We start from the raw sequence: 15,815 nt of genomic DNA, 5'->3' as shown, positions 1-15,815 counted from the left end.
AAGAAAATAATGTGTGTGAATGTTGATTATGTGGTGTGTATCTAAAAACACTGTAACACAACAATTCACATTAAGAAAAATATTATGGTTACTTTTACTGTCATAATAACATTTATCCCTGACTGCAGCCTTTCTCTGCTTTAACTAACCTTGCATTTAACAGCCTGAGGAAGACATCCTGGCTACACTAACATCTTCTAATACAACAGATCTCTAATCAATATCTATCTAACTAAGAAATTACCTAACACTAGGTCATCAAATCAGTGTCAGTTGAGTCTGTCAACTAGGTTGCCTGTAGGGATTTTTAAGGTCCAGCAGGTGTCAGTATTCAGTGACACAGTATCAATACAGTTTGGAAATGTGTCGAAACGCTTCATGACGCCTCATCTACTTATCACTAGAGCCAATCGTCTTGTCTGATTTTCACTTTCAGCCAATGTGATTGCGGGGGCGGAGCTCAGACCTGGTACAACTCATGTTGCATTAACGAAACACAATCATTTTTCTGCGGAGTCCGTGGGAGTGAGGTCGTTTTAAGAACATGTCTAACAGAAAAGGGGACAAACCTGAAGGTAGAAACTACTTTTTTTTTAATTGAAAGCAGACAAACTCTGAACTCCTGTAATTGTTTAACCTTACAATGTTGTAACGTTACATAAGTTCTGTGACGCCTTTACTGTAAGTTTTCTTTATTTTCAGTCAGTCACCAAGTTAGTACAACGTGTAATGTAGGATTTTTATGTCATGAAACCATTTTCAGGACTTAGCGTTAATTGCTCGTTGTTCCACCTTTTCAGGAAGTGCTGCTAAGTACAGCAAAACAGAAACCGACAGTGCAGGTAAGTTCCTTCCACCACCTTGGCATATAACGCTACATGCTTTTTAAATAGTGTCCTATGATGCTGTTGTCTCAAGAATAACAACACGGTAAAGTCACAACGTAGTGAAACTGAAGCAAAGTTAGGAAGAGATTTATTGCCAGTGAAGGTGAAGTATTACAGTCATGTTAATGATTAATAACGTAAACCACTTTCATTTTGACTGCATTTCATGTCAACAGGAATGAATTTTACGTAACCCTGATAAACATGGAGTTATAAAGGCACTTGGTAAAAACTGAGCAATAAAAATAAGACAGCCCAGCAAGCTAATCTGATTTGTACTGACTTACTACATTCCTATATGTATATTAGGTGCACCTACATGTAGTTAAATGCAGTTTAATGTTTCATACTTTACAAATATTAAAAACCCATTTCAGGGTAGAGCCTCCAAAAATAAGATATGTAAAGTTGATTCAACACCTTTATAAGAAGAACTAAACATTAGCCTTTATGAACATGGGGTGTATTGCAGACTGTTGGATGTAGACTGCATTGGGTTTTTTTTCTAGGTGCCTCCCAATAAACTGCCAGATGAGTGTAGAAACCAAAACCACCCCACAGACATAAAATCCCATTCAAAGCCATGTAAAAATACGGACTATCACTTCCGAAATGTCTTTTAAGCTGCCAAACACCTCTGCTGCTCCCATAACACAACGTGCGTGACCTATATATCTATGGGGTGGAGTATAAATCTGTTACTTTTTTAGAATCCTTTGGCATCTTTCTCCACCTGCCACCCATCTGTTGAGGGGCATGAAGACTCTAAGCTGATGGAACAATGGCTGCTTGACCCCATACCAGCAGCAGTGGAGCAATTCAGGAACCTGTAGTTGTACTGCTTAACAATGTTATTGTTCAGCAGTTATATTCTACACTGTTGCTTGGGCTACTCATGTGTGCGTTTGTTTTGTTTATTGCAGGCATGGGGAACGAAACAGAGGTGGATTCCTTCTTTGGAGGGTAATCTGTTTCATCGTTTTTCAGTGGTTATCAGCTGGAATGGTTGAGTGTCAAGCTGGTCAGTACTTCTTTGTTTTTTTATAAAACAGTTCTTCAGCGCTGGATCCTACGGAGGAGTACAGGATGAACCACAGACGACGAGGCCTTGCAATTATCTTTAACCACGAGCACTTCTTCTGGAAACTGGGGATGAATGACAGATATGGAACCAATGCTGATCAGTACAGCTTGGAGAAAAGGTATGACTCAGTCAGCTGCTGAAGGGGAGCGCTGTTTCCTCAGAACTTGTCTGAACTTGTTTGCCTGATTTAAGTGTTTTCTGTGGAAACATGTTAGCAGTACATAGTGTTACATACTTCTTCCTTCTCTTTTAGACTGAAGGAGCTAGACTTTGAAGTAAAGACTTATGTTGACCGCAGACAGGAGGAAGTGCTGGATATACTCAGCAAAGGTAAGCACATATATGATTGTCTATAGCCCCAAATGACTAATGTCTATTCAGGAATCAGCAGTATAACATTATTACTGTGGTTTAACTGGTTACCTTGCCCTCCATGTGATATGCTGTAGTACAGTCCATTTTGGCTCCTTTACTTGCAAGTTTAACAAATGACATTTTGTCCCACCAGCTGCAGAGGACGATCACTCGGATGCAGACTGCTTTTTGGTTGTTTTCCTGAGCCACGGTGAGGATGACCATATTTACGCAAATGATGGCAAGATCAGCATTCAGGACATCACCTCCATGTTCAAAGGAACTAAGTGCAGCAGCCTTGTAGGAAAGCCGAAGATCTTTATACTCCAGGTACATGTGAACAAAATCCAAAAGCCATTAAAACTCATGAGAATATGACAACAGTGACCTGTTTTTAACGCTTTACTCAGAAAATCATAGTTTTCGAAAATGTGACTGTGGCTGACAGGCATGCCGCGGAGACAAGCATGACGACCCAGTGATGCCTTGTGATGCTGTGGACAGTGAGGCAGATACAAATGAGGTGGTGGTAGATGCCAGCGCCATACACACCCTCCCTGCTGGAGCTGATTTCATTATGTGCTACTCTGTGGCTGAAGGTGAGCTAACTGGGATGAATAAAAAATCTTAATCTGCTTGTAAACTAGCATGATGGGTGGATTCACCCTTTATTTGATTCAGGTTACAACAGTAATCCTATTCAGGAGCTAGAGGGAATTATCTCAGATATATGTCTTTAAATGTCCTTTTTGTTGCTCACTGAGTAGCTGTCCTGTTCTCTATGTCATTTGTTAAGGTTATTATTCCCACCGGGAGACCATCAATGGCTCCTGGTATGTCCAGGACCTGTGTGAGCTGTTTCAGAAGTATGGGGATTCTCTTGAATTCACACGGTTACTTACACTGGTCAACAGAAAAGTGTCCATGAGGAGCGTTGGGAAAGCTAGGGATCAGAATGCCATTGGGAAGAAGCAAGTACCATGCTTTGCTTCGATGCTGACCAAGAATCTCTACTTCCGACCAAAAAAGTAACCATTTCAAACCTTAATCATTAAAAAGCTGGTTTTATATTACTGCTTGGGAAATGGGGTCTCCTGCAGGGAGCTTTTAAAAGTATTTAGCGATTTTTTTTTTCTTTTCTCTATTTTTCTCTGAACACTATTATTTACATTGAATAATCAGCTGGGTTAGCTAAGCCAAGTTAGTTAGTTACTTTATAAAGACTATAATGGGAGTATTTTGTTCCAGTAACTTGATTTCTTGACAATAATTTCTGGTCTTCTTGTACTGATTGCATGATGCAGTAAGATGTTCTTGTTACTGTGTTCAAGCCCAGTAGCTCAGTGCACATTTTTCAACTACTTGCTTTAAGACTGCAGGGTTGTTCACAGTGTCCTTGTTGAGGGAAAGCTTTCTCAGACTGTCTCTGGAGAAACTGGAAATGTCAGGTAATTCTGAGGTAACAGAACACCACAATAACCAGGTACTAGCAATGACTTTGTTCAGTGTTTCTGTAAGCACTAATGATCACCTAAAATCTCTTAACACACTACATCCAGACACTACATAAACACGCTGTCTTCAATGTGGTCCCTCTAAAAGGGAATTTGTGTTTGTGCTGTTCTTTGTCTTGTTGCACTTTACAGCACTACATTTAATAATGCATATTTGCAGCTGATAGTAGCTCAGGGAGAAACGGTGGCCTTTTAAACAGATGGACCCAATCCCACTGTCCACGCTCACAGATCCACATTCCCACTGAGTTAACGAGGGCTCAGGGCTGTCACACTATGAAATTGTCAAGTGTATGAGGGATCTCTCGCCTCCATTCTGAGCGCTTTATGCTTACTTTCCATAAGTTAGCAATTCTGCAGACTCTGCCTGAGGGAAATCCCCACATTTCATAGCGTTGTGACATGAAACATGGGATTAGCCTGCCTGGGGAAGGCTGGAAGCGTAAAAAGTAAAATGCCAATGAAAACAGACATAAGAAAAATAAAGAGGACTAACAGTAAACAAACACTAATTTTGGCGTTGTCATGGTGATGTGATAGTGTAAGTCACATTCCTGTTGATACAGTTTCCAGCCCTTGCAGACTCTTGCACTCAGTCACTTACAGGTGATGCCACTTAAGTCTTGAGGGTTCAGGGCTTGATACCTTAGGGATTGGGTCGTGCTGTGAAACCTAAAACACAAAGCTCTGGCACATGATGTATGACTCAGGAAAAAGCAAGCACAATAGCATCCTCTGGACTTGTATTTTAATGGCCTTACTGTTGTGATTTTGTACAATACGTTTCGTGTGACATTTACTTTATACTCACACAGTGATTTTGTTTAATAAAAACCTTCATTTTGTGTAAAAAAAAAAAAAAAGTATTCATGTGATGTCTTTATGACACTTGTACCCTGAAATTGTAAACAAATCTCCATCTTATATAATGAATCAGGGTTCTGTCCATCAGCAGTAACTACAGTCACAACACCTCTGAGAGTTCCATAAGACGACCTTGTTCAGACAGAAAACACTCCTATTAATAGGGGAACACTTTATTTTAGGTCCTCGGTATTTATCAGATATAATTAGCATCATTTTCAAGTTTGTAAACAAAACATGATATGATTCCTGGTAAAAAGGTGCCGCTATCAAAATAAAGCAAAAAAGTTTTTTTTTTTTGCTTTGTGTGAGTGACAAAACCTTCATGGCCTTGCTTTATTCATGACTTTGGCTGGATCTGTTCAAGTGGTAGCTTCAGCTGAGTTGGAAATCTCAGCCGCCTCAGGTCCTCCTCCACCTGTTAGAGAGTCGCACAGGACACGTTACTAAAGAGTCATTTACTGGGATTTCCACAAGGCCGTTGGTCCTAATTATCAAACTGTTACATTTATTATTAATTATTTCCATGTTTTCAGATTTGAATGCTAGAATTTATCTTTAATTTTTTTCCATTACATTTAGATGTATACTCACTGGCCACTTTATTAGGTACACCTGCACAATTGTATGCACTCCTAATAATAATAACAATAATAACAGTGAGGGCTATACTTTACTTTGTAAAGTGTTCTGAGATTACTTGTGATTTGGTATATACAAATCAATGTGCCCGGTGAGTGTATATTACAGGTTCCTTCTGTTTCTGATTCTAAACTAGTATCTGTGGCAAATGTAGAACTAAATACAGCAAACAAATCAACCAACCTGAGCCAGTTCATCCTTCAGCTCATTGTATTTTTTCACATTGAATTCCTTCTTCCTGGCTCCCTTATAAAAGTAATGCAGGAACTGTCTGTCTTTAGCATCTGGATACACATAATCCTGATGGAAAGAATAAAGTAGACTTAGTGTAGAAGGACCAATAGTATATATAAACATATGCATGATTTTGTAGAGCTGAGCTTTGGGTTTGGGTATATGTAGTAACAGTTGAGAACATATCACTTTCATCACAGGTTAAATATGAAGCTACACCTAGCAGATAGCTAGCAGTTTGATTAACTTAGCATAAAGCCTGGAAAGTGGAGGAAACAGCCAGCCAGACTCTGTCTAAAAGTTAATATAATCTGTGTACCACCACATGTAAAGCACATAAATTAACTTTATATATGTTGCATTTGTTTAAGATATACAAAACCTCAGTGTAAAAATGACCTTTCAACACTTTAAAGGGGGTTAAGTGCCAGGGTATTTCTTGGCCGGACCTTGTGACTTCTCGACATGTCTACTGGAGGCCTAGCAACATCACAGGGACAGTTTTTTTTACTTCTGGACAAAGGCAGAATAGTTGTTTTCCCCTGTTTCAAGTCTAGGTGAAGCTAACTGGCTGCTTGCTGTAGCTTCATATGCAAGTAAGTATGCACATTTCTCAAAATGTTAAATTCATTGAGAGCTATAGCCAGAAGAGAATCTATTTTTTTTCCTGAGACTTACCTGTTTGGTAAGAACATAATATGCAAAGGCTGCAATGCTGGTGCTGTAGGTGATGAAGTACGTGACAGGCTCCATGACGTCCCATGAGTAGACCCACCAGGTGAGCCAGGCTAGAGCGCCACCCTGCACAGATAACAGGGCCAGGCCAATCCAGAGAGCCCTGGATGACCTGATCTCTGCTGTATGGGACAGCTGTTCCTTCACCTGTCAAGCAATAATACAAGTTTGTAGGAGACTGCTCAACACAATTAACAGGACGATGCCATTGGTCACTTTCAAAGCACTAATAATGAGATAAACAGGCACAGAAGCAGATAAAATGTCTAACACCCAACACCTTCTACTACCTTCTCTAGAGGTGAAAGTTCTTCTTTGAGGTTGTCCAGCTTTTCCAGCAGCTGCTGTTCTTTCAGCAGGTGGTGGTTGGGCAGGTGGAGGGCTGTGTGCAGCAGATGTACAACATGCTGTATATCCTGCAGCTCCATGGTATGTTCACTGGATGCACGCACTGCAACCAAAAGCACAACAAGGTGGATGATGATGAGAAAGTGAGATGAGAAGCATCATGCCTGGAGAGGTACCTGCACTTCATCAGCAGGTCTCTACATAAATGCAAAGCAGAGAACATGGGGATCATTTATGCTTGGAGAAAGTTTATACCCATTTGAGGCAACTGGACATCATAAACTGCATTATTGATGACAAGCTTGAAGTCCTTGTCCAGCAGAGTGTGTATCAGTGTGCTGCTGGCAACAAGCTCTCCATCTGTCAGAAAAGGACCAAATATTCAACTCAGTACTTTTATTAGTTATAGACAGTAGCTATCTAATGCTGAGCTGAAATGGCTGTCTCACAGACTACCCGAATAAACACAATAAAAACAGAAAATGCACACATCTAATGATATGCTACATGGATCACCCCTTTGAAATGTGCTTAGTTACACACTTTTAAAACCTTTAGGGCTGGAACTGCATGAAAAATGAGATAAGGGTTTGTTGACTTGAACTGATAACCTGCAGGTTTCCCAGACTACTCAGGGCAAGTGTCAGTGCTTAAACACAACCTGCCAAACCAGGCTACAAAAAAAAAAGGTTAAACCAGACTGACTACACCTGAAGAATGTCATTGACCCAGTATAAGTGTGGCTTACACATCCCATACATACCCTTAGAGTAAATAGATGCGGTAGCTCCGGGGTCCTCTTTCTGCAGATCAGCGATCAGGTCTCCTACACTCATCAGCATGGGTTTGAGGAAGAACGCACACTTCTCTTTCCTGGATGGCAACGGGACCTCCAGAACCAAACGGCCATGTTGGTACTTCAGAGACACATCTGTAAAACAACGAGGGGGAGTCTACTTACTGAGAGTTTAGTTGTTTGTTGTTTTGTTGTTTTTTTTTACCACCAAGAATGTATGGTTACAAACAGGGGGCAGCCATGTTACATAGAGTAGTTTATTGTTATGCGGATGTAGTAATAGATGTAGTAATAGTATATTACCACTGGGGGGTGGGAGTGAGCTGTAGAACAGAGCTGGACAATTTCCAAGCAGAAGCCACTTCTGCTGATTTTTTTTTAGGAAACAGGACTGAAAACAGAAGCAGGAGGGTATAAAATAATAAAGAAAAAAGCAAGAGTGTTGTCAGCCTATTCAGTTTGCTCTGTGAGCTCAGAAGTCCATCCCTCCCTCCCTCGGTAAACTATCATGTTAGCAGACACTGGAGAGCAAACAGATCCAGAGCTTCCTGAAATGAAGGATCTGAAACAAAGACCCACTCAAAACAGCCTGCCAACAAGTCAAATCAATTGGATTTTCAGTGCTTTGGCTCAATCTGAGTGCTTTTACGCTAATATGAATGTCTTCTATTGCAAGTGCTGCATTTTGAAATGCTACTGCCACCCGTTCTTTACGGTGTGTAACCTGACCAGCTGAGAGTACAGATTCTGCTGATTAAACCTGCTCTTATTTTGCTGATGCAGGACTTTTCATTAAAATTCAGACTGCTGTATTCAATGCTTAATTAAAAGCCAGTGTGTCTCTCAATGTTAATGTGCCATCAGTCTGCAAGACCACAGGTTTCTCCCACACCCCTGATGGTAGAGAACACATCCAAGGAACAGTTCATCAGCAGAGGCACTTTTGTCCTGCTGTTGACATTCCTTGAGTGTAATCCTTTTAGTCGACATGCAAACACATACTTGAAATGCAAAGCCACTGGATTACTGTATAAAGCAGCCTAAAATTTTTAGGCCACAGACAGAATTTTACTGTACAGTAGATGGGTTAGGCAACAGACTAAAATAGTTTACTGATAAACAATTTTACAATCTCAAGTGTTCTACTGAAACATCTGACCACTAGATTCTTGGTGCAGAAACACTTGGACCTTGTGAACCTCAAGAACAGACCCAGATGAATAATCTTTGTCCAACTGACATCTAGAGTAGGGATGTGGCAACCACTGTGTGCACCCTCTCTGTCTTCCAGAGTGCGATCAATACCACATTAAAGAGGAACAAGGTGGCTGTCCATTTTCATGGACTGAGAAAATAGTCAGGACTGGAGGCTTGGCACAGTGGTGGAGCAGAGGCCATTGGTTAGGTGATGGGGCAACAGAACAAACAGCTATATAAAGCAATAAGTAACTGTCCATATGACCAGAGGCTTTTGTGGGTGAATTAATCTGAACCACAAAGACAACGATCCACATACTGTGTATGTTTGTCCACATAAAAACAATCCTACTCTCCACTGTTTGCTGTGGTGTTCTGGGGTGTGGGTGGCAAAGCTCTGTGACAACAGTAAAATAACAGCTAGAGATTTCACACAAGCTGAGCAGCTCAAGTTTTGGCTCTTTTTTTGGAATATATAATATTCATTCACAGTGTGATGCACTACCTCATTAACAAATTTGTATGTAATCCTCAGGAAACAAAAGCCTTTTTTACTTCTGTCATTATGGTTATCACAGAAAGGAAGCCAGTGAGCATTTAGGAGGCGGGGAGGTCTAACTAAAAAGTTTAAAAACCAGTGTGTCTGGAGCTTGATTCATATGTAGGACCAAAGATAGGCTATCTGGGCCTTGACTGCTTTAATTTCAATCATTCTTCTTTAAATTCATCTCATGAGCCCCCCCCCCCAAGGAAAAACTAGCCTAATGCACCCTAACACACTCATCTGTACACAACTACGCTCTCCCTGAAAAATCTAGTTATTAGTATATGATAAGAGATACAGCTATGAGTTATTCTGTGGCTGCTTGCAGTTATCACCGAACAGCAAGAACACATTACCAGTATGTGAAGCAGCGCGTCCTCCTCCTCATCCTCCAGCAGACATAGTGCCTCATTTTGATTTGAGCTGAGCAGTACAGCCTCGGGCTCCCAGCACACACAGTAGGTGCATGGGAATAAAATGTGAACACCATGTCACTCATTAGAAAACGCTTCATGTCAAGAGTAGTTTAACACGGGACTGAGCTGAGCGGTGTTTGTACTCACACTGAACACTGGTGTCCCGCTAATGTGAAAACAGCAGATCTGGAGCTACACATCAGGGGTGAGGCTAGACTGTTTCCTTAATGAACTGGGTGTGTGTGTGTGTGTAAAAACATGGCAGGTGTCAATTCAACAGCTGACTGCTTGTAGGCAGTTTATATGCAACATTCAAATATACAAATCCCATGTGGCCAGGGTGATGAATAACAGTTAGCTTCCAAAGTCAGGCTCCTGGCCTTGTGTTTTTACTGTCTGTAGCAAACTGCATTACAAATACCACCCCTTTTCCCTGTCTCACCACCACATGCAGCTTTTTGGCAGCGGTATGTTATATGTTTACAGTAAATAATCTCTAGGGAGGACGGTTATGTGACAGTTGGTCTTAGAGTCTGAAACTGAGAACTGAATTTTTTTTAAACGGGCCCCAGAAACCGAGTACTGAACAGCAGTGCATGAGCCTCCTGGTCTTATTAAACTCAGTGACAGACAGCAAGGAGCTAGTGTAATAATGCTTTTTATGTGCCTTGTGGGGCCAATCTGAGAGATGCTTTGGTATTAACAATAAATTTTACAGCCACACTGGTGGCTCTGTGAAGCTGTACTTGTGCTCACAGCAGTCATTGAGCTAAAGCTAATACTGACACACTATAACTGTAAATTACCTGCATTCAGGTGAATTTATGATGCATCTCAGTTGACGCTCATTTTAGCTGTGAACTTCATGTTTTAACATGCTGTTTAGACAAGGTAAGGTAAAGAGTGAACATTTACAGGACCTGCATCCAAATGATAGAAAGGTCAGCTCTGTCCCTGTGGGAGGGCTAAGGGCACAAGCAAAAGTGCAAACTTCCACTGTACATGAAGTCAGTGGCTTTTCCAGTTTCACTGAGGCTATTGTCATTAAGAGAGACACACCCATTAAACATATAAAACACTGGAGAAGTGGAATGACTCTATATAACAAGTCACAGTAAACACGAGTAACAGGCAAATCACACCGTCATCTCACACAACCTGCACACAGCCTGCTGAAAAGGTGGGCCTTGCTACCATACATGAGAACTGACGCTACCACTGGCCTTTCAATTGAACATTTGTGCACCTTTCAAAGCAAAACATACTTCTCAATTACAAAAATAATCAATATTCAGAGTACGAGGTGCTCGCTGTCTATCCATTGTCCTTCGCACATTTATGGAGTCGATTTGGAGCTGCAGGGAAATTGCTCCACAGCCGCTCCACATCACCAAATAACTTAATAGCAGTTCTTTCTCAAAACAATCCAGTGAAGGTATATTTATCCCCGGAGCAATGTATTTCTCATTTATGCCACACCAACCGGGAAAGAGGAGAGAGAGCCGGCAGGGAGTGAAAGCTGAGCAGTATGGAAACAAACTGCCATCTCCTTCGACTGAAGTGAAGCAGACCAGGGTGTCCTGCTTGAGCAATGATCAGGGTTATCATGGTGACAGGCAGCCTCATTTTCCCTGCAGTCTCACAGCACACCACTCCATTATGAATGGCATAGACTTTAACATTTTCCCTGCAGTCTCACAGCACACCTCTCCATTATGAATGGAATAGACTTTAATGTCATTACTTAGTCATGTGCAATGAAATTAGTGTGCTCTTGACCAAAACAGAGTGCAATAAAAACAATCCTGTCAGGGCTGAGCTATAGCCTGCTCATAAAGGTACCAACCTACTCTGTATAAATAAATGCAGTGTATATCTCCTCCCACTCTTGCTACAGGTTTGATATGACTAAACAAAGGGAAAGTGACTTTTTTTTCCACATGCACATGTAATCACAACAGGATGACTTACAGTATCTCGCAGGCAGAAGATAAGGAAAACGTGCGAGTGTGATAAATGAAAGCTGCCAAGAGGTAAAAAAAAATAAATCAAATTAGTCCCTGTTGGCATCTTGACTGAGAAGCACCAGCACTCTACCGTCAAGGTGATTTGCATTGAAGCATTTGTCTTCTCTCATCAAACTAATGAACCAGTCAGGTTTGGAGGACAAAAAGAAAAACACAGTGGGATGAAGACACCTGCACGACGAATGTGTCGAGTTACAGTAGCAGAAACACATGGTTTTAGTTTGCACAGCATATTTCATGCAAATATTTTGTACACACTGATAATCAAATTATAAACCAGTAAAAAACTAAAAATGTCAAAAAAAAAATCAGAGATAAAAAGATTCAAACATGAAAACTGTGTCTCATAATTCAAAAGCCAGACTTAGGCTATTTAATGAATGAGAGGAATGTGAAGATGGTCGTTTGTCATAGGTCCATAAAGCAGAGCCTTAAAGTTCCTGACAGCTTTCCAAGTGCTTAATCTACGATATGAAGAGGGTAATTGTTTGTTAGTGCGCCTTCACTGGGTGCTGCAGAGGAAGGTCTTTGTACCGTATTAATGCGACTTTTATTATATAGTTAATTACTATTATCATTTTATAATTATGATATAGCTAATTACTGCTGAGCCTGCACTGACTCATACTAAGATACTCCCAAATAACAGTGTTTTACCCTGCAGCTCAACATCACAGGACAAAGAGAACACTGGATGGCTTGTTTGTTGGATCTTGAACTTAAAAAAAAACTCAGTAAGAAAAGCTAAAGTTAAAAAGGCACTGGAAATGATTCTGGGCAGCACAGTGGAGCAGTGGTTAGCAAGAAGGTTAAAGGACAGTTAATAGATGAGAAGCAGACAGGAAAGCAGGGAGAAGAAAGGGGCATCACATGCATCAGTCCTTTGGTGGAACTAAACTGGATGCACCAGATCACATGTTAGTACCAGGTGGTCCACAGTGGCATAGGTCCTTGATACTGTATGTGAAACACAAGTCTGAGATACTCCCTCTCGTGTTTTCCACATGCTTCTGCCAGGAGTCTCTCAGTCCTCTTCTATTTCTGTGGGTGATGTCCTGATAAAGGCCAGGCTCTAAGCCTGGGGTGGTTAGTCCTGGCACTGAGAAACAAGTAGTCAGGCTTGCTGAAATTAGACCTCTTCCTGTTTATAGTGCCTGCACAGATGATGAAAGGCGTGAGACAGCAGATGAGTCAGCTGTCATATAGAAACATCAAACTGATGCTTGTCTCTGCTGTCTCGATGTATAGGGGTTTACAAGTTTCTGTGAAACAGCAGATATTTGTCTCTAATTCAGGCATAAATAGGACAATTATTATTTCATTTCAGTTAATGCACCATAATGACACGCCATGTGTGTTTGTTAGTTAGGCCACTGGATGTTAAACAGTGTTTTTAATCCATCAGTGCCGACACACTGGTGGTAGAAATTGGTGCTAAGGTGGAGTAGGCTACGTTAGCAGCATGGCTAACCAAAACAACAGAAATGCAGGCTGGAAACGTGAATGAAGTCATGTTGACTCATCACAATGTGGCCTTCTAAAACTACAATGTCTGAATTTAATATACACAGGACATATTGTGAAAATAACACAGCTCTGGACATTCTGCATGTTTTTTTCCACTTTTGATGGCGCTATGCTACAGTAGCAGTTCCTCCTTCTTCATCCTATTGAACCTCTCCATACTGGATGCATATTGATCCCTTCAGCAGACTCAAGAGAAAACTGCAAACAAATGTTATTTCCCAAGATGTCATATGGTTGATTTGTGTGCTACTGCTCAGCAATGAAGAATGAGCAGTTGCTACAGAATAAACTCAGCACTGGCACTGAAAGTACAGCAGGTCAGTCAAACATCTCCCAGCACTGCACTGCTTAGCAAGATTTCAAGATCCATCATATTATGCGTACCTGTCTAGTATTATAGTGTTGTCTGGAAAAAAAAAAATCATCTGACAGCACCATCACTTACTGGCATAGAAGCCAAACTCTCTAGCGCTTCCCTGTATAGGCGTTTTCTGCTATAGGCAGCACAAAAATGAGAGCAGATGCTGTCTCTGTGGACTCTTATTAGGTAATGGCTGCTTTTACGAAACAAATGACATAAATATGACAACACTCCTATCTATCCAAAGAGATGCATCTCAATTCTGAACAGCTAAACACAATCTGCAACTGTGCAACTGTTGCATGTCATTTCCAATCTTTCTCCCCTGTGGTCCTGTCTACCTGTATGTCTATACGGTCCTCAGCTAAATAAAAGAAAGAATCCTCCCCATAATACTTAAAAACCTACAGAACAACTACTAAGTTGGATTTCATATATGGTTCAGTATAAAAATAGATGTCATCTTAGTCATTCCCTCATGTGGGAGTGAGTCAGCTCGCCTGTCTAACCGATATACTGGGGTTTTTTTTTTTTCCAATCCCACAAACTGACATGAATTGTCACTCTGTAATGAGACTATCATGGCGCTCAGCAATCCTTTACACCCTGCACTGTCAGGTCCGGCTGGGATCGGCCTGCTCACGACTTAGCTGACCTCCGCAATTTCTTGCAATGGATGATAAGATGGGCTATAAAATATAAGTAATTTTTTTGCAGTATCTTTTGCACTGCACACAGCTTTTGATCACATGACTGAGCAGAGATGAACTACAGATGAGCACCCAGTGATGCACAATACTGACACATGATACAATAAGATATTATTGTAAAGGTATAGCAATGTAAGTGGTGTCTCTTGGGAATGTGGAGGCAGAGACACAACTCTAGGAGTATACTTAGCAGTCTAATCATTGTCTCTTTCTCGGGATGGCTGACATCTTTCTCAGAGGAATAAATGAATAAACACTGCTTTAGCAACGAGGTATAATGTACACACTTCCCAAGGCTGATGGGCTTGATCAGTCTTATAAACATGTTTGGCCTACCTAAATCGCTGTAGAGCCAGAGAGGCTAATGCATGTGAATTATTTATTTGTTTTTCCTGTAATGAAAAATATAAAAACAGAAGTAGGTGGTGACAAGAAGAACGACAGCATTTCCCAAAAGTTAAGTATCTCCATCTGAAGAAATGTAAAATACTAATCATGTTCAACTACCTTCTTTTTATGTACATCTATTTTAGAACAAGTCAAGACACCGTTACAGAAAACAAAGAATGCACGAGCGACCACAGTTTGCCAAACTACGGTAACCTTTGTGTTCAAAAAGCAGGAAATCGGGTCAGCAGAATAGCGGCGGTGTAAATAAACCCAGCACGAATTCAAATAGCTTCCTAGGTAAAAGTTTCATTTACCTGGTGAAGACATGTAGCCGGGCGAGCACTTTTGGAACCGCAGTGAAGAAGCTGAACACTTCCCAAAAGTCTCCCCGTAACTTTTCCGACCATCCTCAGTGAAGCCATTCTCAGCGCTTAACCGTGTTGGCGACGTAGCGGGGCTGATGGCGCATTGCCGGGCACAGCAGCCTCGGATTCCGGTGTTCTAGTTCAAAACGGGCTGCTGTTAGTGTGAATAACGACAGCTGTGATGATAGCTAGTGATATGGCACAGAGGAAGGCGCAGCATAACCAGTTCCTCCTGACAACGTGCGCGCACGCTCCGCTTCCTTTTCGGCTCCCTTTCTCAGTAGAGTCTGTGCATGAGCCATCCAACAGGAAACCTGGAGCAGCTGAACTGTATGTGCCTCCCAACCCCAGTGAACAAACCCTGACATGTGCCTGACATCAGTTTCAACTTGTGCTCGTGGACGCGCCGCCCGTAACCACGGCTGGATGTTCTTGTGTGGGTTGGCTGCTTAAACCACAGATGGTGGAACACGCGGTGTGGCATTTGCATATTAGAGACTTGACCTTGAACCGGCTACACAAAGGTAGCCAAAACGTTGTTCATATGCTAAGCCAGTATATTTTACATAAGTGTGACATATTCACACTATTATTACCTGTTCATTTTCACTAAGCTTATGAACATGGGGATCACCAAATCATATAACGTTAAGTATAACCTGGCAGACCCATTAGCCATGCACAAAGGCAGCATACTCTTGCATAGTGTATATGCCACACTACATTCACACACAGCAAGTGACTTTGGCTGCTATTGGAGCTCAGTATTATTATGTAAATGGGATCTTAAGCAACACTCAAATGAGGCTTAGCAGACTGC

The 15,815-nt window shown here is 41.3% G+C and overlaps 2 protein-coding genes across 2 annotated transcripts; one reads left to right on the top strand and one right to left on the bottom strand.

The window, feature by feature from the left end:
- Positions 1-472: 472 nt before the first annotated feature.
- Positions 473-4,763, top strand: LOC109955561 (caspase-6). Its single transcript, XM_020591841.1, has 8 exons — positions 473-575; positions 801-842; positions 1,811-1,850; positions 1,940-2,089; positions 2,225-2,301; positions 2,480-2,655; positions 2,774-2,924; positions 3,122-4,763. Exons 1-8 carry the CDS (start codon positions 545-547, stop codon positions 3,355-3,357), a joined length of 903 nt encoding a protein of 300 aa, XP_020447497.1. The 5' UTR covers positions 473-544; the 3' UTR covers positions 3,358-4,763.
- LOC109955560 (mitochondrial calcium uniporter dominant negative subunit beta) lies at positions 3,589-15,358 on the bottom strand. Its single transcript, XM_020591840.1, has 8 exons — positions 14,943-15,358; positions 7,762-7,829; positions 7,426-7,593; positions 6,918-7,022; positions 6,605-6,765; positions 6,258-6,461; positions 5,529-5,645; positions 3,589-5,121 (listed from the first exon to the last, which is right to left on the bottom strand). The coding sequence occupies exons 1-8, from the start codon at positions 15,050-15,052 to the stop codon at positions 5,044-5,046; spliced, it is 1,011 nt and encodes a 336-aa protein (XP_020447496.1). The 5' UTR covers positions 15,053-15,358; the 3' UTR covers positions 3,589-5,043.
- Between the last annotated feature and the right edge of the window lie 457 nt (positions 15,359-15,815).

Source organism: Monopterus albus, unplaced genomic scaffold (genome assembly GCF_001952655.1).
Source record: "Monopterus albus unplaced genomic scaffold, M_albus_1.0 scaffold15.1, whole genome shotgun sequence".
In the NCBI taxonomy this organism is placed as follows: Eukaryota; Metazoa; Chordata; class Actinopteri; order Synbranchiformes; family Synbranchidae; genus Monopterus; species Monopterus albus.
The sequence above is the reverse complement of the archived record's forward strand: the minus strand, read 5'-3'. Positions and strand labels throughout refer to the sequence as shown.